This window comes from Aedes albopictus, chromosome 2, assembly GCF_035046485.1.
Source record: "Aedes albopictus strain Foshan chromosome 2, AalbF5, whole genome shotgun sequence".
Classification (NCBI taxonomy): domain Eukaryota; kingdom Metazoa; phylum Arthropoda; class Insecta; order Diptera; family Culicidae; genus Aedes; species Aedes albopictus.
The window spans coordinates 281,400,337-281,422,919 of record NC_085137.1 but is presented as its reverse complement, the minus strand read 5'-3'; the positions used below and the strand labels follow the sequence as shown (position 1 = coordinate 281,422,919).

The 22,583-nt window shown below is 37.9% G+C and overlaps 1 protein-coding gene and 1 long non-coding RNA gene across 3 annotated transcripts in view; one reads left to right on the top strand and one right to left on the bottom strand.

The window, feature by feature from the left end:
- Positions 1–2,904: 2,904 nt before the first annotated feature.
- On the bottom strand, positions 2,905–3,382 carry LOC115263573 (uncharacterized). Its single transcript, XR_003895719.2, has 2 exons — positions 3,309–3,382; positions 2,905–3,246 (listed from the first exon to the last, which is right to left on the bottom strand). It is a non-coding gene; the product is annotated as an uncharacterized LOC115263573 (long non-coding RNA).
- A 7,226-nt stretch (positions 3,383–10,608) lies between these two features.
- The window catches only part of LOC109414992 (mitochondrial glutamate carrier 1), a 35,807-nt gene continuing 23,832 nt past the window's right edge, over positions 10,609–22,583 (top strand). Inside the window, exons 1-4 of one of the 2 annotated variants that reach the window (XM_062851919.1) lie at positions 10,609–10,798; positions 21,380–21,424; positions 21,527–21,661; positions 22,099–22,248. In XM_062851919.1, coding sequence (XP_062707903.1) covers positions 21,390–21,424; positions 21,527–21,661; positions 22,099–22,248 — 320 coding nt within the window. In that variant the 5' untranslated portion in view covers positions 10,609–10,798; positions 21,380–21,389. Of the gene's footprint in view, positions 10,799–11,111; positions 11,309–21,379; positions 21,425–21,526; positions 21,662–22,098; positions 22,249–22,583 lie in introns of those variants that run through there. The other variant, XM_062851920.1, reaches the window with a different exon arrangement.

Here is a 22,583-nt window from a genome sequence, read left to right as displayed (position 1 = left end):
GGATACTTGATTCGCCGTAGAGTGCAGCGAGCTCGTGGTTCCTCCTTCTCCGCCACACACCATTCTCCGGGCACCGCCGAAGATCGTCATTAGTACGCATCGCTCGAAAACTCCGACTGCTTGCAGGTCCTCCACGAGCATGGTCAATGTCTTGCGTCCGTAGAGAACGTTCTTAGGCGCCATCCACAAATTACGTAACGCTCTGGGGGGAGGGGGGGGGGGGGGAGTATGGCCAAGCGTTACGGCCCATACAAAATTTTTCGGGTTTTCATACAAAATAGCGTTACGGAGGGAGGAGGGGGGGTCGAAAAATGTCGATTTTAGCGTTACGTAATATGTAAATGGATGCTGCCTTATCAGCATTGTTGCCAGTCGTCAGAAAGGATACGAGGTAGACAAATTCCTCGAAGGTATCTCCGTCTATCGTCACATTATTATCTAGGCGGACCCGGTCGTGTTCGGTTCCGCCTGCCAACATGTACTTTGTTTTGGACGCATTCGCCAACACTCTAGCCTTTGCTGCTTCGCGTTTCAGGTGGGCGTACAGTTCTGCCACCGTTCCAAATGTTCTGGCGATAATGTCCATGTCGTCCGCAAAGTACACAAATTGACGGGATTTTGTGGAAATCGTAACCCGGCCGTTGAGCCCAGCTCGTCACATTACCATTACACCTTCCAGAGCGATGTTGAAGAGTAAGCATGAGAGTCCATCACCATGTCGCAGTCCCCGGCAACATTCGAATGAACTGGATAGTTTACCCGAAACTCTTACGCAGTTTTGCATGTCGTCCTTCGTTACTTTAAGAATAAACGTCTCGAAATCTCACTTCAACAGTGCATCAGAACTTCAGGCGGACAAATCTCAAGAAGCAAGTTTCAAACATCAGTGAATTTTCTGTTCTTGCTCACTTGTAATTAGCTTAAAATAAGAAGATCAGGTGTGCTGGTTTTGTTTACGAAGAAATTTGTGCGCTCGAAATCGTGAGGAGGCGCTAATGTCGGCCATTGTGGCGGCAATTTTGGGATTCTAACAAGTCTGTCCCTAATCAGTCTAGTCAGCTTCCCAGGAAAGCCATTCTCGTTCATGATTTTTCATAGCTCTGTGCGGTCGATATTGTTTTATGCCACTTTGAAGTCGATGAACAAGTTATGCGTTGGCACCTGGTATTCACGGCATTTCTGGAGGAAATGCCATACGGCGAAGATCTGGGCCGTTGTCGATGTACTCGGAAAGATAACTTCCCACGAACTCATTCGTTTTAGGTGACAGACGACGGAAGATGATCTGGGATAGCACTTTATAGGCAGCATTCAAATAAGTGATCGCTCTCACATTCCAAAGTCGTCTACGTTGGTCAAACTGGTTCCTTACGGTCGAAATCGGCCATTACAGCGATTAAGTGGCCGCGGGGAGAACATCTTGCTAGCATTGCTGTCGTGGCGTCGGTCTACTGGGATCCCAGCCCGCGGTTGAAAAGGGGTCCTCGACAAGGTCGGGGAAGGTGGAGGCCCCATGTCGGCACGTCCTTCTGTGTGCTGGCTGATAGGCCTTTACATGCGGGAAGGTCAAATCGCTGTGCACGCGGTATCAGTTTTTGATACTTGCTGCGCAGTTGGAAGCAGGTGTGGTGTCGACCTTGCCTGCCTCCCGAGGACAAAGGGAGTGGTAAGGACCATTCGGAAAACTTACTAAGCGTCAGCATGCTACCTTGGTGGAGGATGCGATGTGTACTAGCCCCAAGACTAGTCCCTGGGAATGTTGTTTAGTGGGTGAAGAAAACAGTAGTCTTGGCATTCATTTTTTTTTGAAGAAGAAGAAGACGGTCCTTAACCACACACTACCTGGACTTTCTGTCCGGGTGTCTGTTAAGCAGATTATCCCCCATCCCAAGTAACCATGCTGTTGAAGCTGTACGTATTGCATATATAAAGCGCATGTATTGGCATGCATTGCACTACATTAACCATTAAAGTTGAATTAAAGTTGAAGGTGGCGCCACTATTGTTGGCTAACGATTAGACTGGTATAATTGCCCGTGTAGCTGCCGGCTTAGAATAGCACTACAGACCACCTGTTCCGGGGGTAAAAGTCCACCAAACAGGTAACCCCAATCCAAAGTGTCAGGCGACCCGTGGTGAGGGATGAATGGTTGAGGGGGTTTAAAATATGCTCGATCTTTAACGGGTAGATCACCTTTCTGAGTTGCGTTGCGGTGAAATGGAATCTACCAAATCTAAATATAGTGTCGTTATATTTTTCAATTTTGGAATATGTGTTCTGGTAATTCATGGAATTATAGTATTTAGTCCTTGCTACTGGTGTTGTGGTGACTTCCACCCAAGTAACCACAAGCATTATATCATTGCACGAATTAGACTGAATATCAACCTTTACAATGCGAAATGCAGTAATTCCACACTTGTCATGCAATAATCCTTTAGATTGGCATTATCAATGTAATGATGCATTGCCCGCATAATCACAAACTGTAAATGCAACGTTTCTCATACTGTAGATGACCATTAGCAATTGTCATTTAACCATTTCTCAAACTATTGGCGATAACAGTAAGCTAACCATTCCATGTACAGATTTGCCAGTTTGACAAATGGTTATCCGCCAATTTACAGTATGTGGAATAGGCGGTTAAGATTGGTTACCATAAAAAATCGCTCGTTTTCCCGAACAAATTTTTCGCATTACAGTAAAGAATACGGTCAACATATTATCCAGTTTTTCAGACAATTCACTGCATAGAAAATGGTTAGAGAGCAGTTTAACAATAAATCTGGAAGAAAAACGAACACTGTATGTGTTATTATTGATTTATGGTTTTCCATGGTTTTTTAAGCTTTTGATATATAGGTCTTGTGCATTCGAACCGTTTAAAAATAAAAAGGCAGTTGTGAATTCACCGGATTTTTTTATTCAATTTATATTCATCTTTATATTTGTGGATGAAAAAGATGGTTTACCGGTTTACCTTTCTCGTAAGACCTCCTCGCATCATATCGAGCAGCGCAACCTGCATTGAAGGAGAAGCATCTCGGGCCATTCCGAGGGCTGCTGAAATTCCTCGACTCGTGAGGTTACCCATCGTATGCCCGGTAGCGGCGATTAAAACTTCCTGCGATGGGAGCGGATTTCTAATCGCAAGATCTTGTTGGTACGTCTGCAGAGGTCTGCAGCACATTTTGCGTTTTGTCTTCTAGCCGATGTGTGGCACTTTCCTTCGAGGACGTAAGCTGCAACGGAGTACCAGAGTATTTCAATTAGACGAGCATCAACAGTTCCAAAACCAACTTACCTTGTGGTCCAGTTTTTCGCTCCGGCAAATCTTCACTGCTTTCACGAAGATTCCTTCTAATTCGGAGCTGATTACCCGAATAAAAAATACAGTAGAAAAACCAAATGTTGTATTGTAACAGTACTATTTAGAACCATATTGTTACAATAAACACCACTGTAAAAATAAAAATACAAAAACAATAAGATGTAATGTAGACAACTGTATGGTGAATTGTAAATAAGATTTTTACAATATACTATACGGGTTGTTAAGTATCGTAACAATATAAAAAAATATTTTTCTCCATATATATTTTTTTACAAAACCATACATTTTATTGTAAATGAATTGTTTGAAATACTGATACGTGGGCTTTAATATACCGTACATTGTAAGGTACACGTATGGTTTCAAACAATAAAATGTACCGTAAATATATTGTTTTTAATTGTAATTTCACTACAGGTTAGAAATTTAATCATGGTTTTGGAATGGTTCTCTTTTGTTATGTTGTATTGTTTTACATTAGATAAACCATATAATGTTATATTATCTCGTCATGTTCCTTCGATAATGGCAGTTCTAGCCAAACTAACCTAAACTCGTCTAAGTCTGAGTAGCCTCTGATTGCATTAACAGTTGAAGCTTAGGCTCCCATGTCCCACCAGCCAGATAACTGGGTTTTGCAAACTAAGCATTATTTGTGGCAACACTTGGACGGCATGATGGAACTATGCCTAGCGCGCTAAGTGTTATTAGACCACTAATGTAGTTGCATGAAGTGGGTGACGAGGTACATAAGTATCATTACAGCGTGCTTAACCGTTATTGCAATATTGAGACTCCAGTTTGACTGAACTATGAAATATGTACATAACAACTCATGAGAAAACTGTCAAGTTCGATTCAACTATAAGTTAGGTTAAAAAGCGAAGACGACCTTATATCAGAAGTCGTTTCAGTGTCCAGTCCTTATGTTAAAAATGTCAAAGATAAATCGCATTTAATTCGGTTGTTGTACAAGGCAATTTCACATGAGAGAAGAAGAGAAAGAATAGTGTTGAACTCATCCACTGATTTACGGTAATCTGCACTACGTCTTTCCGGGTTGACCTACATTTGTATTCCTCTCATCGCACTCTACATACCTAGCCCACCATATCTCTTGGATATGCAGTCCTTAGGACACCTGGTTTACCACTTTATTTAAACATTTTATTAACTTTAAATAGATGTTTCAACTTATTCACTTTTTTCTATTTCATTTCCTTTGCAACAAAATTGTCACGAACATCAACAAAACAAAGCACGGAAAAAAATCATAAACTGAATAAATAATTAAAAATGCACGGAAAAAGATCGTTTCGGAATAGTGAATGGTTCAAACGTAAGAAAAACAGTATAATATATTGTTACATAAAGATCGGAAGTAAATGTATAGTAGCTACCAATGTGCAAAGCTTTTAGCGAACCATTCCATTACAATACACTATATTGTAGCTGGTACACTGTATGGTACAGGAATGGTTTTCACCAAACACCCTATGGTTAGTTTTTATCCGGGTAGGCCGGATTTTGAAGATTTTTTTTAACATTAAATTGGTCGCCTGCTGCTGCTCGATAAGAAAGAAGTACGGTTTGTTGTCAATTATGCCGTTCACTACTACTAATGAGCGCTACAAATAGCCAAACTGTTGAGCAAGTGTTGTGCACAGTGAAACACACAGGTGTGAGTGCTTTGCTCAAATATGAAAGCTAACCATATGTTATGAGGTGAGTTTATGTTGCTACAATTTAAAGCGACTTTTATCCCCATATTATTTAACAGTGCATATATATACTTTGCCATACTGTTACTGTTTGATATACATGATTCAAATCAGTATTTATGGTAAGAAATTTTCGGATTCATATGTTTCAACATGAACTCGCCTATTTGACATAGAGTAACGTTACCAGTTGGAGGGAATTTACTGTTAGGAAGGCATGGCAAACTGTATTTTATCGCAGACAGACGTTCTAGCTCGAACAAATTTATTCAAATTTTCTATGTAAATTTTCACTAGCGACACCTAGGCAACCGATTGCCACAGTGCAGTCGCGTGCAGTTGACAGTTTGAGAAACCACGTGCTTCCAGCCACTTACTTACCACCCAATTCACCGCCCACCGAAAAATAAAATCAAAACAAACACTGTCAAAATCATTCCTACATTTGCGTCACATTCACAAAGATTTCCCAATGCGAGTGAAGTTCATCCAAATGCAGTTATATTCAAGCAAATCTGTGTAAAATAAAAGTAATAATGTGTAAAATATTTTACAAGAGTCCTGTGCTAATTTGTGCAAAAGATTTTAGACATTAAATAAAAGTAATTTACTCTGCACAAATTATGTGGAAACATTATTAGCGTGCAACACGTGCGGTCTTTTCCCGCCATCCGGCTGGAAGACGACCGTGGTGACAGTTGTTGGTCGCAACGCACATGTGAGGCAGCGATTGAATATGAACGTCGCTAACGCCATCTGTTCGCTGATTGCCACTTGGCAATTTGTGGCGGCCATGTTTTTTACACAAGCTGCTGAGTCAAACTTGAACGTCTGTCTGCGATTTTATTATGCGGGATGCATTTTTCTTTACATTAGGGTTCATTAAATGGTGATATAAGATACTTCAATAATTCAACACTGCAAAAACTGAACAAATGCAATGCACAAACTAGCAAAGTTTGCTCTAACAATACAATTATAAAAGCTTGACTCTAATGGTAAACTAATGAAATCAAGAAGATTGAACAACTTTACGGTCAACTCAAGCGGTCTTCAACGTTCCTGGTTCGACTCCCGGCCAACTTAATCCCCGTTTGAGCCACCGATCGACGACAGCAAAACCTTTTTACCTTTTCTCTTTTCTGTAGGCTGCTATCACATGCCAATAATGATGGAAACCACAATTAGCATATGAGCAGTATGCGAAGCGAAGGGTGTTTTAATCGTGCTTTTCATTTTCTTATATTGATTAAATATCTTCGAAAATGCATGTATTTATCAGTAATTTATCAGATTGTGATAAATTACTGTATTCTATTACATATGACATAGTCGTTTTGCCCTCTACTGCAATGATTGAGACAGAAGAACAGTTTCCTTTAAGTTAATGAAATATCTGTTGTTATCACTGCAGCAGAAACGGTCCAAGGCACCAGCGCGTATGGAACTCTTCTAGCGGTCTTCAACACTTCTGGTTCGACTCCCGACCCGGCGACAAAAAAAAAATGGTCAAAACATTCACGTGGGCATCAGTACCGTCGATAACGAAACCGGTGCTAAAAATAGATTTTTGTTTTGGTTTTTCTAGTTGCACGTATCAAGCATGTGCAAATGCAAATGTACAGCACATGCATTTATGTTACTATAGCAATGGCTGTCAGCGTGCTGCAATATGTGGCACCAGTGAAGAGAATTGTCAGACAAAAGTGGCACAAAACAAGCAACAAAGAAGGTGCGACGATTACTCTTTATCCCTACTGGTAACAGATAATAGTCCTGTTCAATGACTGAGGTTGAACATGCTCGAACTAGCTCGGAGTTGCTGCATCCTGCTCTTACCCATTCGTCAACAAATGGGTAAGAGCAGGATGCAGCAACTCCGAGCTAGTTCGAGCATGTTCAACCTCAGTCATTGAACAGGACTAATGACATGATCTCGAATTTTTTTGTTGCAGACAAAACAGAAGCTGAATTTGTTGCGTACTTTTCAACTCGTGAATATTATGCGTTGCGCGAAAATTTGTACGCGCAAGCGCCCATACATCTCCGCCTGTAAGAAAAATCATTTTGGTGTTTTCGGCGCAGTATTCCTTGGCCAATTCGCGCACTTATTGTAGAAGACACCATAACGATTAGACATACCAGCGGAGGACTATTAACGATTTTGCACCATTTTCGCTCTCTATTTTCTTGCAACGGGTAATAATCAATTATTGCTAACCCAAAGTCGAAACTGTTTGATGATAGAGCTTCACCAGAGTTGCAGTGTTTACCGACTCGAAGTTACCGTTCGAAAATCGCAATGCAAGGCTTAAAAATCTCTAAACTCGTGGTGCACGATGTTAATCCCATTATTTTCAAGTTGGGACAAATTTATGTCGCATGGGTTTGTTTGTCGCAACAAATACAGGTTGCGACATTGTCATTATTGTTGCGCGATGGTTGAATTTTGATTCACTGTGTGGCACTAATTGGATTTTAGTGGGGCCCTTTTCGACTTTAATATTACTTTAATGAGGTGTTTAAAGTAATGCAGCATTATATTCACAATTTTAATTATCAATATATGGCAAAATTGGTGCACTTATATACGGCTTCGTGGTTACTTGGGCAGTTTTTGAATAAAACTTATTACAAGTTTTATTTTTGTGTTAAATGTACTATTTTAACTTGTAAACATTTTCTTAAATTTAATGCACATTTATAGTGCTCTGGAGTAAAAGAGCACCATGAGATGTCAGCAATCTCATGTATGGTGGCCTACTTTTAGGTTATTTTAGGCAAAATCAACTATCAGATAAGTTAATTGTTCCCTAACAGGGACATCAAAATGTAAACTCGAATCAGGAGGCCCCCTTAGCATTAGAAATTTCTAGACAAAACTCAAACTATGAAAAATCGCCACAGGTTGCCCCTTAACCCCTAAAAATAAATCGATGAATGATTTCTGTTGGAAATTTTACGAGGAATCAACCCTCCGAAGACCGCAAAGCGATCTAAGGCCTGTGGAAAAAGTTATTGACTGAAAACCGAATGGCATGCCAACGCTGTTTAACATGTAAGGAATAACAATAAATAATAAAATCTCGTCATTTTATCGATCGGGGGAAGCTTGATAACTTTTTCCACGAACGTCGCAACGGTTTGCAGTCTTTTGAGGTCTGATTCCTCGTGAAGTTTTCTACAGAAATCATTCATCGACTTATTTTTAGGGATCTAGGGGTGACTCCTAGCGATTTTTCTTTGCAGAAGTAAAATTTCCCCATAGTAAATCGTATGAAAAACTAAGAATGGCCGGCGCTAAAATATAGTTTTTCCGATCGATCTGAAATTTTGCACAGTTGATATGGGACCAAAGTGAAACTCAAAAAGTATACAGGAGTTTGAGTTTTTCCATTTTTTGTATTTTCCCATATAAACCGTGTACCACACAGCAAAAAATAAATGCAACCCGCCCGATGTAATTCATTCCGATGTACTAAATAATCGATGTAATCACGATTCCTATGTACGATTACATTGTTTTGATGTAAAATCTTTTGTTCTTATGTGTACATCGTCCTGTGTAATATTCATGCAACCGACGTATTGATCGGGTTGCAGCAGTTCAGATGTAATATTACACAACATTTTTTTCTGTGCAGGATACTACTCATACTACACTGAAATAAATTTTGTTGTCGTTTCCACCGAATCCATGGTAGAATTAAGAACTGTACCAACAATTTTCAACCGAATGCAAAATTCTGTTAATTGTACTGAAACATTGTCAATATTACCATGCGTGTATTACTGTTGACTAAAAACATTCTTGGTTCTACTATTTGGGCATGTTTTCTAATTCCGTCTTATTCCTATGCTGATTCAACCCATTCGAATCACACGCCAGAATTCGTATGAAAGGGAATTGGGTTCTTTAGGGGTATCCGGATTATTTCATAATCTGATTCTTCGTCCAAAAGTTAGTCGAAATTCAAAATTTCATAATTTTTGGAGTCCGGATACTATTTTTAAAATGCATTTTAAGTTGATATGGGGAAATTTTTTTGTTCGGGTCGAACTGTCACTTAATCGATTGGACTGTCATTCTAACCACGAAAATGAAAACTGTTCTGTTAATTTAACCATCAAAACAAAGCTATTGGAATCCAATAAAATCACGTTAGGGGTAGGCGGGGCATAATGAGCAGCTTAAGCATTTTGCCACCAAATCCAGAAAATTACATGCAATCAATGTGTAATTTTGTCGTATAATCCTCATTTGAACCTTATCTGACAAAAACTAATCGTTGAAATTTCGAATATAGCTATAAATGTTGCAAAATTTAATGATTTTAAAAACGTATAAAATCGTGGATTGCCATTTAGAGGTGGGGCATAATGAGCACCCTAGGTGGGGCAGGATGATCAATCCCTGTTTTGCACACAATCAAATGTTAACTGACTGTTCTTATCAATGATAAAGCATACCGGCAACAACCAATAAGAATTTGAGGGGATTATGGGGTTTAATTTGTAGGGAACGGTGGAGTTCCATGGAGTTTACTATTAAAGCATTTTTAAACGATGATAATTTACAGATATTGATTTTTTAAAGCTAATAAATTGAAAATTAATGATAAAACCTTACTAGGGGAAATTACCTATTCTCGGCCGTTTTGTTCTCTTCGTCTTTGGGGGTTTTTTGAAACCTATTGAACTCAGAGTTGGTCTCAAATCCTTCCCAACTAAGCTGAATTATATGGCCAAGTTTCAGGCAATTTGGCTGACAAAAACCCCCCATGACGAAGAGAACAAACCTGCCGATAATACCCTTTGTCACCCTATATGCATCAAAACAGAGAAAACCAAAAGTGAAAATCGTTTGTTTAAAATGTTAAAAATTTTCATCATTTTTCCATCAGTTGCTCATTTTGCCCCACCCTACTATCAACTTTTTAAAGTATATTTTTTAACAAAATAATTATACAAATATTTTGAAAGTGTTACAAATACATTTCATTGACCCAGTAAACATCAAGAAATTTGATAGATACCCATTACGTTCTTATTTTGATTCCAAAACCTTAATTTAGGTCAGCTGATTCTTATAATATTTCCCCAGTACATGACCACTTCACGCATTTTGACTATTTTTTTCAAAGCAAACGGCTTTTTTGACAAATGTTTCGTCATCAATTCATTGGATTTGAGGTAATTAAACTACAATCAAGCAATTTGTTTTGAAAATTTGGAAATTTACAGTGAAAATACAAGGTGCTCATTATGCCCCACCTGCTCATTATGCCCCGCCTAACCCTATACTCAGAAAAATGAGCTCTTTCGATTAGGCTATAAAAAATAGCAATATTTTATTCACTAAACAACCCAATTATGAAGGATGTTTCCGTTCAGTGTGCAGATTGTAACAGTGGCATCTTTTTTTCATTGGGGCGAATACTTTGACCGATGAGGAAATTGTTTTGTTTTCATTTGACTCTGACGACATGTTCTGCTGGCTGTCAACTCATTCGCTTCGGCTCCAGCCAGCTGGTCGTTGTGATTGTCTGAAACAGTCGAAATAGTAGTAGTTCATCTTCGGCTCTGTTCTGATGTGAAGTGTCTCCGCCCCGCGGGTCCGGTTTTGGGTAACCCAATTTTTGTCCTTTAGGCACCACCTCGGACAAATTATTTTGGTAAAGGCAGAGAAGTGATTGATACAGTGAAATTTACATTCCATTTTCAACGCATCATAGTAATGTAAGTAGTATATATAATTATTAACATTTATTGAATCATGATCATTTCATTAGAGCAGATATATGCCACTGTATGTAGGCAAAAGTGAATGGTGATAATGGTGTTATCAACCCATTGACAAGGCAGATTGCCAATGATCCAGCTATCAATTTATAACAATTGGAATAGATTGTCTATCGTGATACATTGCTTTTGATGCTCCACAAATCGGTGTATCCATCCGTACCTCAGGTACTTACTGCTACATTAACCGTGGGTGATATATTTGGTTCTTATTCCTTTGAGCATACTTCGCTTGTTTTACGTTAAAAAGTCACATGAATATTTTTTATGCCTATGCACGAAATTATAAATAGCTGCGCTCAAAACAAAAATTGGCGTCGGTCAGTGAGTTTCGATTTATTATTCATGGTCCCAGTTTACCGACAGAGTTGACGAGAAGCGAAGAACGAAACTGTTCAAAGTTGTTTAGCTGGCACTTGTTTCTAAGCATAGGAATTTCATTCACACGTAAGTTCGATTTGTTCTTCTAATTTGAATGAATCAAATGGAAAAGGTGTAGGCATTTGTAACAGCAAATTATGACAATTCATGACATTTTAGTGGCGTACAGGATGGGCTATCAGAGCAAGTGTTATATAATAAAAATCCGGTAGGATACAACGTTTTGCAAATAGATATGTGTTTAAAGCGATTGGAGATCGACTGGTGACTGACATAAAATTATATTTTATTGTCGCTGCATTTATTAACGGGAATTATAGGATGTCAGTCGGCACAAATCAATTTCAATGTTTAAAAGTAGCTATTGGTGAATATGAAGAATAAAATGATGAATTTTACAGCAAAATCAATCGAGTGGTCAGCGCCAACGAGTAACCAATCGATCAACTTTTTTTTTATCGCAAACCGATTTATAGTTTTGCTCTTGAACGTATTAGATGTACTTCACTATTCCAGTTTTTTTTTAACAGGGCGTTAACCCTCTATTACTCAATCCCGCCTTTAGACCGGGTATAGTTTGAGCATTTTTTAATTTTTGGCTGATATTTAGAGCTGATCTGTATATCTCAAAATGGTTTTTAATGTATTTTAAAGCGTATCTACATTTTTTTAAATCATTGAAAAATTGATGTTTTAGTCACCTTTTAGAAGTCATTGTTTTTTGTATTGAATCGCTACAATTAACATATTTCAAATTTTTCCCAAATCATTCTATCCTTGTTTAATAGTTTAAGGGAATCAAATACACTCTAAAATTATTTTCCTTAAAATTACACGGAAAATAAAATTTTCTGTGAAAAAAAAATAAAATAATATTTCAACAATTATCATAAAATCTCAAAATGTTTTCATCTCAAAAAATCCGTTCCCCAAATTGGCTTCCAGGAAAAATATAAAAGTGTGGGGATGTTCAAAAATAAAAATTAGAAAAATCGAAAACTGAAATTCACGAAATCGAGAATTAAAAAGTATAACGTAGGGTAGCTAATCAAAATTTGAACCAAATTGAGGCTTTCGGAAGTAGTGCAAATTTTAAGTGATTTTTTCTCCCACATGGAAAAAATTTACTACGGTAAAATCGTATGTACATGAAAGCCACGGGTATAAGCTTTCTGTTAACCCTTTGGAGCCGGAGGGGTCATATATGACCCCGGTGATGAAACCGACCCTAACAAACGTGTTCGAGGCCAGCGAGGTTGCGGCAGCAGTGGCGAAACCGTCCGGCTCCAAAAAATTAAATGGTAAAATGTTTGTATTTGCACCGAATTTCATTGAAATATTTGATTTTTCATCAACAATGATTTTAATCTTAATTTGAACCATCGTAATCATAATTTGAACCAATTTTAATCTTAATTTGAACTACTGGCGGCAGCAGCTCGAGCAACTCCCAAAACAGCCAATTTCATGCTAAACAATAAAAAATCACATGAATCTGCTAATTCTCATACCTATTTTTCATTAGGCAGTGGAATCTCAACTCAGAATGTTCGAAATTCTTTAGGAATTTGAAAACTTAATTTGGATTTTTTCATATCCCAAGAGTAAACAAAGCAACCACTAGCGCAATCTACAGGCCAACACTAGAAGCTCACCCCCGTTTACTAGTTCAAATTTAGATTACAAATGGTTCAACTTAAGATAACATTCTCCAAGCAAGAATCACTTAAATTTGATAATTTGATGACAAATAATGCGGAATATTATTCGGTTGGTCGATTCTATGATAAATAAGCTTTCATTTGACGTATTCACGCTATTTTTTTCTCGCTCATCGGCTGTGCTGGCAACGCACAGAGCGCTGCAACACATGCACAAATGACCGAATGTGTTTAAAATGTGTGCGCGCCACACACATTCCATGTGTTCCCGGCCTCATACTCATTTTTGTGCGACTCGGTAGAAACGGAACAGTCAAACGTCTCCCGAGCCGCGGCCAAACAGTTTGGCACATGTAAACATGAGATGGATTTTCGGGATTTTTTCCATCGAAGAGCTGGAAAGCAGATGGAAATGGAAATGTTTTTGACGCATTTCCAACTGCTTCAGCTATTCGATGGAAAAAATCTCTGAAAATCATGAAAATTGCATTTGTTTTTTCAACTTCCCAAAACAAACATAAATATGGAAGCGGATTCCATATTCCAGGCGTTCCACAGAATGTGTGTTTTGCACACATGGTGGAACCACAGACAAACAGACGTAACACCTTGAACGATTTTCATGGAAATCCATCGCCCAGTTCACACTACCATCACCTGGTGGAAAAACTGCACAAATCACTGTGTTGTGCCATATCGTCAACAGATGGCGCTAGTGTGAAACGTCATACGCATAGAGAAACGATGCGCGCGCCTCTGGTTGTGAAAGCCATAACTATGAAAATTTAAAATGATCGTTAAAAGCGTGGTCGATGGAAATTTCGCAAGTGTTACGTCTGTTTGTCTGTGGTGGAACCTTCACCCCCCCAACACAGGAATGTGTAAGGCCCATGCAACACAATAGAGTTAATAAACTATAGAGGACGAATGTCGCTGCTGTTCCCTTTGTTCTCGTTCGCAAACATGTCGGGTATCTATCTGTCAAACTGCATACTTTTTCGCTTTGACACTTATATCCCTCCCTATCTCCGCCAGCAAGAGATGTTGCGGCGGCGACGTCAGCGACATTCGTCCTCTATAGTTTATTAACTCTATTTGCAACACACAAAATGTGCGGCATGTAAAGAGGGTCGATTTGAGAACGACCAACACAGCCGCTGTGTCGGTATGAGTTAGCGTGTTCACATATTGCGTGTGATACAATGCATGAGCTTTACGAGTGCACTGAAAATGTGCTTTCTCTGGGGGGAAATGGGTGAAATCGCCTGTTTTCCATGACAAAAACGCTTTTTTCAATGCTTTTAAAGTCCATGTTATCAGGTTATATTACGTAAAGCTGTTTAACATTTTTTACGTGACAATATTTGCCTGAAAAGTACGCATTTTTAATGAATTTTGAAATGGTTCAAATTAAGATTACAATTTGACTTCAAAGTTTGATTTCTTACCCTAAAAGAAAATCGAAATCTGTGTCAGCCTTATTTATGTAATATAATCATTTTGTGTAATTATGCAATTTATGCTATATTCACACTGCAATACAAATAACATGTTATTCGAATTACCGCCAAGAAAAACTTCATCAAGTCAATATCACAATATCATCTAACTATCTTGAAGGTGTTACAGTATTGTTTCGATTTTATCACGCCCTTTTTCAAAAATGCTTTTAAATATGTATTCTACAAAATCTATACGCATTTTCAATATTTTTAACGTTGCAATTTTAACATTCATCTTGAAGAGTTCTAAAATATAACAGCTAATTAATGATTTTTTTGTAGAATTAGCGTTTAAGTTAAAATACACATAAATATAAACAAAAAATGCTAATTAATGAAAAATGAAGGACTGACGCGCGGAGGGCGAGATAAAAACGGAACAATAATGTATTCATAGTACGTAATACTTTGAATAACATGTTATTCAGCTTCCACTCTGAACATAGCATTAGCCATGCTTAACCCTTTTTTCTGACAAGGTGTTTCGAATTTAAAAAATAGACAAAATTTCTACAATAAAAGATGCATAGTTTCACTCAGAAATAACTGAACAATTTTTTAGTTTTCTTATTTGTTTATTTGGAAGGCTCGGTGAGCTGAACAATTGAAATTCGAGGTTCTAATCGGGTGGCGACAAGCCGAATGCAATGAAACTATTGCTCTTTTTAATGGTCATACAGATATTAGGAATCAGAGAGCTAACGGTTCTCGGCCTTTGTATTGCACGACGCGCTGCTCGGAGGTAATGCTTGTAAAATTAAGTTTAAATGGATGTTCTTCACACAGGCAAACAGACGTAACATTTTGAACATTTTTCGATTCAAATCTAGGAATGTAGCTGGCGGTGCACAGTATAAGTTATATGGCAAGACAAAAGAATTCGTTAAGTTTGTACTGGTTCAAGAAAAGCATAAGAGATATTAGATGGAATAATAGAGCGTTTTTCAAAAAGCAATTCGGAAACTATTTAAATGTGTATTGGACTGTAAAATGGAAACTATTTAAATGTGTATTAGGCATGAAATGTAAACTTCGATTGTAAAACACGAATTATTTAAAAAAATAAATAAATAAATAAATAAATAGGTAAAGATCATAGTCACAGAAACATGTTCGCTCAATGCTAAAAGGCTGAGTTTGGCCATCTATCATCTAGGTGGCGGTAGCGGGCAAACGTCAAAAAAACAAAATCGATGCGAGCGCCATGGATGGCCAGATCAACTATCATTTTTTTTAAATAGAACGTTAAATCGGTGTACGATGGGACTTATCAGAGTGTTACGTCTGTTTGTCTGTGGTCTTCATCTAAACCGACACCATCATGGAAGTGCCAACATATGACCTTATCGTGTGCCCTTCTGTAACACTTACGTCGGCCTTCCTGCGGTAATCACAATTTCTTATTCGCAATGGTTAACTTTTAATCTATGGATTCTCTTCTGGTACAATATACACTACTGAATTCATCTGATACTTATTGCTGGCCATAAATAAATCACATTACATGAAATAAACTAGGTTTTATAAAACAGTATTACCACCGGCAATTTTCTTGGATGTACACAAATGGGGATTTTTTTTTATTATCGTACAAATTAATACGAAGGTTCTCAGAATTTGATGATATTTTTTTCATACACTCAGCGAAAAAACAAACGAAATTCATCAAAATACCTTATGTTTTTTGCTATAAGTAAAACTTATGGATACCACAAGAATACCTTATGAAAATTGATCGTGCTGGCTATGACAAATTTCATAAGATAAACTTAAAAAAAGAACAAAAAAAATCCTAAAATGATGCAGACTGGATTCGAATCATCATCGTCGGGATCACCGAGCCCGTGTTTTATCCACACGGCTACCGACGCTTGAGAATACCATGTTGCTAAACATAAATAAAAGCCAAGCTGTAAGACGATTATACGTCATAGAGCGACCTTATGAAATTCATCCGAATCATTATGAATTATATAAAGGCCGTTTCATAAGTTGGACCTTATGGAAATCCTAAGGTTATTTGGCTGAGTATATATATATACATATATATACACTCAGCCAAAAAACCTTATCATAACTCAAAAACGAAGCATCGTAGACTCATTTTTTTTTGTGAAATCATAAGTAATTTTTCTCAACAATTATAAAAAAAAAATACAAAATAAAAATTGTTTTCCAAAAAAATTTCCACTGTTAAGGAAAATCGGTTGGAAAAGTCGGAAAAACTATTTTAGAAGTCCGCAAAAATTCCCAAAAAAAATATTTTTGAAAGGAAATTTAATAAGCTTTCTCCTTTCCTAAGTTATGTCCAATTTTGTGGAAATTGTCCAGATGTGTTTTATGAGCCGTTTGTTTAAAAAATCATAACTTAAGAACTAAGCATCGTAGACACAATGTTTTTTTTTGTGAAATCGAAAGCAAATTTACAAAAATACAAAATGAAAATTGTTTTCCACAAAATTTTTCACTGTTGAGGAAAATCGGTTGGAAAAGCCGGAAAAACTATTTGGGAAGTCCGGAAAAAATCTTATAAAAATATTTTTGGAAGGGAATTGCTACTAGCTGTCCCCGGCAAACTTTGTCTTGCCTACTGCGTTTTTTGACGTTTCAAGTCCCTAGCCAAGCGCCCAAGTCCCCGTTCAAAAAGTATGAAAACCCGATTTTCAAAAACTCTCAATTTTCCCATGTTTTTTGGCCTCATGAGCCTTCCTTGGGTGAAAACTAACAGAACAAAACTTAGACGACCCAAATCGGACCATCCGTTCGCAAGTTATGCGCGGTCCCATGTATGTCACTAAATAGTCTACAGTCTACTCGATACGGAAATTGAACGTGTTATTGTGGTGTTAGCACTAAACTGGTTTCCGAAAAAACTTCATTGACTTCCGCTGCCTTTCCTATGCGTTAAACAATACGTCGGAAGTAGTGCGCTGTACAGAAAACCAGATTTACTGTACAGCGCACTACTTCCGACGTTATGTTTAACGCACAATAGTCACATCAAAGACCTGGGCGTCATCCTCGATTCGCAGTTAGTTAAATTTTAAACAACATGGTTCGTATACTATCAATAAAGCATCCATAGCTTTAGAATTCAGCTTCAGAGTTGCAAAGAATTTCTCCGATATCCACTGTTTGAAATCGCTCTATTGCTCTTTAGTTTGTTCTACGATGGAGTATTGTTCGGCAGTTTGGAGCCTAACATACAATAATGGAGCAGAAAGGATAGAATCTGTCCAACGCCGTTTTCTTCGTTTTGCGCTTCGAAAATTACCTTGCACACTAAGATTCAGATGTTCCAGCTCAGTAATTTTTCACTGAGTTCAGTAGTTTTCCTATCTTTTTACTGAGTTTTCAACAGCAGATTTATCTCGGTACACTCGGTGATCGTATTTACCGTTTACCAGTAACGATATTTACAGTGCATCAGTAACTTTTGACAGTTTATTAGCTGAGCTCGGTAACTCATTTACAGAATATCCGAAAAAAAAATAACCGAGCGTACCGAGTTAAATCTGCTGTTGAGAACTCAGTAAAAAGATTGGCAAAATACCGAGCTGATCTTAGTGTGTGGAGAGATCAATTACGGCTGCCATGATACGAAAGCCGATGTCAACTGATAGACCTTGAACTACGCACCAGAAGGGACACCAATAGAGCTCTATTTATCGCAGATGTGTTGCAGGGACGAGTCCATTGCTCAACCATTCTGGAGCAAATCAATTTGAATGTTCGGCCTAGAGCGCTACGGAACAGTATTATCACAGACAAACAGACGTATCACTTGGAACAAATTGCGATAAAAATCATCGTCGCGAAAACATAATCGCCCAATGCTAACCAGGCTATGTTACGCAAATCACTCAGTAGGTGGCAGTAGTGAGCAAACGCGAACTACAAAATATTTAGACTAACCGTTAAAAAGGGTAACGATGAGAAGTGAGTAGAGTGAGACGTCTGTTTATCTGTGGTATTATGCTGCGACTGCCTCTATTTCGTACAACTTATGCATTCAACGGCGCACTCAACGGTATGCAACGAGTGTTTAACAAAGTCGCAGCCTTTTTTGACTTCCACTCAACACGAGAGGCGCTTCGCCGGAGATTTTCCCTGTTCTTCTCTGGACGGACCAATTAGCTTTGGACAACGCACGGATTTAGTTTTAACACAGAGAATAGACATCCAGGCTAGAACAAATTTCATTCGGAAATTTGTGTAAGGATTTGAATCTTTACTTGAGTAAGTTTGCAAACCAATACACGATGACAACACGCCACCAAACACCATATTGGCACAGTCAGTGGTGAATTGAAACATTTCAAGTGATGAATTAAATTAGTATGGGGAATTAACCGATTGCAGCGCCACGCTATTGCCACTTGTGTTGCCGATTTCAAATGGCCGTTAAATTCCTTACACAGTTTCGCAACTGGACTTGGATGTCTGTTCTCTGTGGTTTTGAGTGTTATTTCTTGACTATTTAATTTGTGACTTTTTTGTTATAGATAAGTGTTTATATTTTTTTGTATTGTATCGTTTTATTAATTTTCACCTATCATTGGGGCTATACCATGCCTGTTAATGTAATACTAATAAATAAATAAATAAAGAAATAAACTTCACTAGTATTTGTACTTCACTAACACTTTTAGTAGAACATTTATACTTGAAGCACTCGACACTGAAGAAGTTTGTAAGTCGCAGATGGAATAGGCCTATCTGTCCGAAGATAATTAAAGTAGTGGAATTAGAAGGAATTTGCTCGTCCTTTTTTAGTTTTTCTTTAAAAGTCATTTTTGCTTTTCTTTTTGCAAAAGTGAATAGACCACCTCACGGCGAAATTCTATCTCTTTCGCTCTTTCAGAGAGTTTGAAAACAACAGGACCAGTACCTGTCAAATTTGACAGGTGTTGGTCCTGTTGTTTTATAATTTTCCGTAGGAGAGAAAGAGAGCGATTTCTTGATGACGTCACCGTGCAATGGAGTATAGTGAAGTGTTTTTAATTTTAAATTAGTGATTCAAGTAGTATTTGTAGTTTTATACGAAAATAAATTTGATTCTGCATCAATCTGAATAAGTTTTTAAAATCCTAAAAACTGGTGTATTTTGTATGTGTAAAATAAAATAAAGTTTTGTAAGTTACAGAATGACCTACATCAAACTCCTAAAGGTAGGCAATTTCTTTAAAAAAAGTCTTACTTTTCCAAAAATATACTATTTTCAAATAAAATGTATATGCTAACATCAATTTTAAGAAAAACAAAAGCGCGTTAAGAGCTGTTCCTTTGAATTCCACTAAGAATTTGCATCCTTTGACAGATACGTATTTCGACCTCAACTGTAAGGTCGTCTTCAGTGTCTTGTACTTGACTCGACTCCAAGACACTGAAGACGTATCTGTCAAAGGATGCAAATTCTTAGTGGAATTCAAAGGAACAGTACTTAACGCGATTTTCTTTTTCTTACAGATATTCCCCTAACAAGCCCAGGTTAATCATCATCATCAATTTTAACTCAAAGCAATGATCAAAAAGTCTAGGTACCAATCAATAAAGGCGTAAAGGCAAGGCGTCGATGGGAGCCGATTTTTTGAAAGACGTCGATATTTTTATATAATATCTGACACTGCTAAAACCTTTAAAAATCTTCAAATATATTCACACAATTGGTTTACGTCAAACGTTCTTCAATTGAAACATAATTGCAGCATCCTCAGCGGTTGAACTACGTGGACCTCATAGCAAGGTTGCAACCACAGACAAACAGACGTAACACCTTGAACGATTTTCATGGAAATCCGCCCAGTTCACACTACCATCACCTGGTGGAAAAACTGCACAAATCACTGTGTTGTGCCATATCGTCAACAGATGGCGCTAGTGTGAAACGTCATACGCATAGAGAAACGATGCGCGCGCCTCTGGTTGTGAAAGCCATAACTATGAAAATTTAAAATGATCGTTAAAAGCGTGGTCGATGGAAATTTCGCAAGTGTTACGTCTGTTTGTCTGTGTTGCAACCATTCATTTGCGAAAATTTACATTCATTTGCTATTATCTCAGTTCAGAAGCATGCTATCGAAAAACAATGTATGGATGAATTTAACCTTGTAGTTTTATCTGAAAGTTTGCCGAATAAAATTGGGGTCGCAAACGTATACCAAAGTCGTGAGCGAGCTGTGAAGGCAACTCTCCACGTGGTGAATGTAAATTTCATTCACGCTGTGGAAAGTTGCCTTCACAGCTCGCTCACGACTTTGGTATACGTTTGCGACCCCAATGTTATTCGGCAAACTTTCAGATAAAACTACAAGGTTAAATTCATCCATACATTGTTTTTCGATAGCATGCTTCTGAACTGAGATAATAGCAAATGAATGTAAATTTTCGCAAATGAATGGTTGCAACCTTGCCTCATAGTGATCAACTTCATCCTGCTGATTACGGCACATAATTGCATATTTTTTACACAAAACCACAATTTGGCCCCTTCAACGTATTTTTCTGACGTTGTAACGTCACGCTACTGATTCTTATTTTGAGCAAGCTTTTCCAATGAAAACAAAATGTTGAACAGATCATACATAGTGCAAATTTTACAAGGAATCCGAATATGAAATAATATTTGAGGTTTACGGTCGTATTTATGAGTTACATTACAGTGGAAAATGTGTCCGGCAAAGCGAGAAAATATTGTGTCGTCACGGTAGAATGTGTCAGTAAATATTTATTCAATAAATACCCTGAACTTGTGTAGATTCATGCTGGTCACCTAACAAAATTATCAACATAATATAATCTAAGTAAAGTCCTCGAAAACGGCACTGGCCCATCTAGCCCCGCCCGCCCTACTAATAGCACTCAGACTCTTTTATCCACTCGTTACCTCAGATCTAAAGAATAAACTAAACATTTGTGATGTACGTGTAGATACGATTAACTCAATCGATGTTATGTCTATTTACTGTTTTCAGATCAACAAGCATGGCTAATACTTCAGCAGACGCGAAACAGTTTCCGTAAGTCATTAGCATATCTCGATAGCTTATGCCAGCAACCAGTTGCTAGGCTTATATTTATCCAGGCTATCGATAACTGTATTGTAATGCGATTCTTTGCAGGCTCGTCCCCAAGATTATCAATGGTGGCATTGCTGGCATCATCGGCGTGTCATGTGTTTTTCCTCTTGATTTGGTGAAAACGCGACTGCAAAATCAACAAGTCGGTCCTAATGGCGAGCGAATGTATAAATCTATGTAAGTATTAAGGTTGATAATGTAGTTAGTTTATATTACATGTGGTATTTAACAATTTATTTAACTTTTCCACAACACTCATATCACAGAGAAACGGACGTCACACTCTACTCGCTTCCCATCGATTACCTTTTTAACGGTTGATTCAAATTTTCGGTGGTTGATCAATTCATCATAGTTTCTGCTCCTGTTTGACGTTTGCTCACTACCGCCATTTAGTGGTGGCTTGTCCAAACACGGCATGATTAGCATTGGGCAATTACGATTTCGTGACGATGATTTTCAATATAATTTGTTCTAAGTGTTACGTTTGTTTCTCTGTGCTTATAACTTTCCTCTTGTTAGTAGTTCCATTTTAAGGAACCTTTAAACATTTTAAGAATCCTTCTCTCGTTAGCCCGCCTAACTTCTTCACGTATTCGCTCATTTCATTTCAGGTTTGATTGTTTCAAAAAGACCTACAAAGTGGAAGGTTATTTTGGAATGTATCGAGGTTCTGCCGTTAACATTCTTCTGATCACTCCTGAGAAAGCTATCAAATTAGCAGCCAACGATTTTTTCCGACATAATCTAAGAACGAAAGATGGGTAAGTTGGTGCATATACTGCCCCCATTCGCACAACAGTCCCATCATCCCATGTGAATAGGAAACCCAGCAAACATGGGACTGTTGTGTGAATAGGGGCAGTATAGTCCACTGAACGAATTTATGCGGGCCTGCTTACTCTCACAGAAAATTTGACGTTTGAGAGGTGCCGGCACCGTTCAAACGTCAAATTTTCGGTGAGAGTAAGCAGGCAAGCATAAATTCGTGCAGTGGACTATTCTGCCCATAACCGCATAATTGTAACATTGGCATATTTTGCTGTTATTGACTTAATACCGGGGATCATCATCAAATTACAAGTACGTTCGACTACCT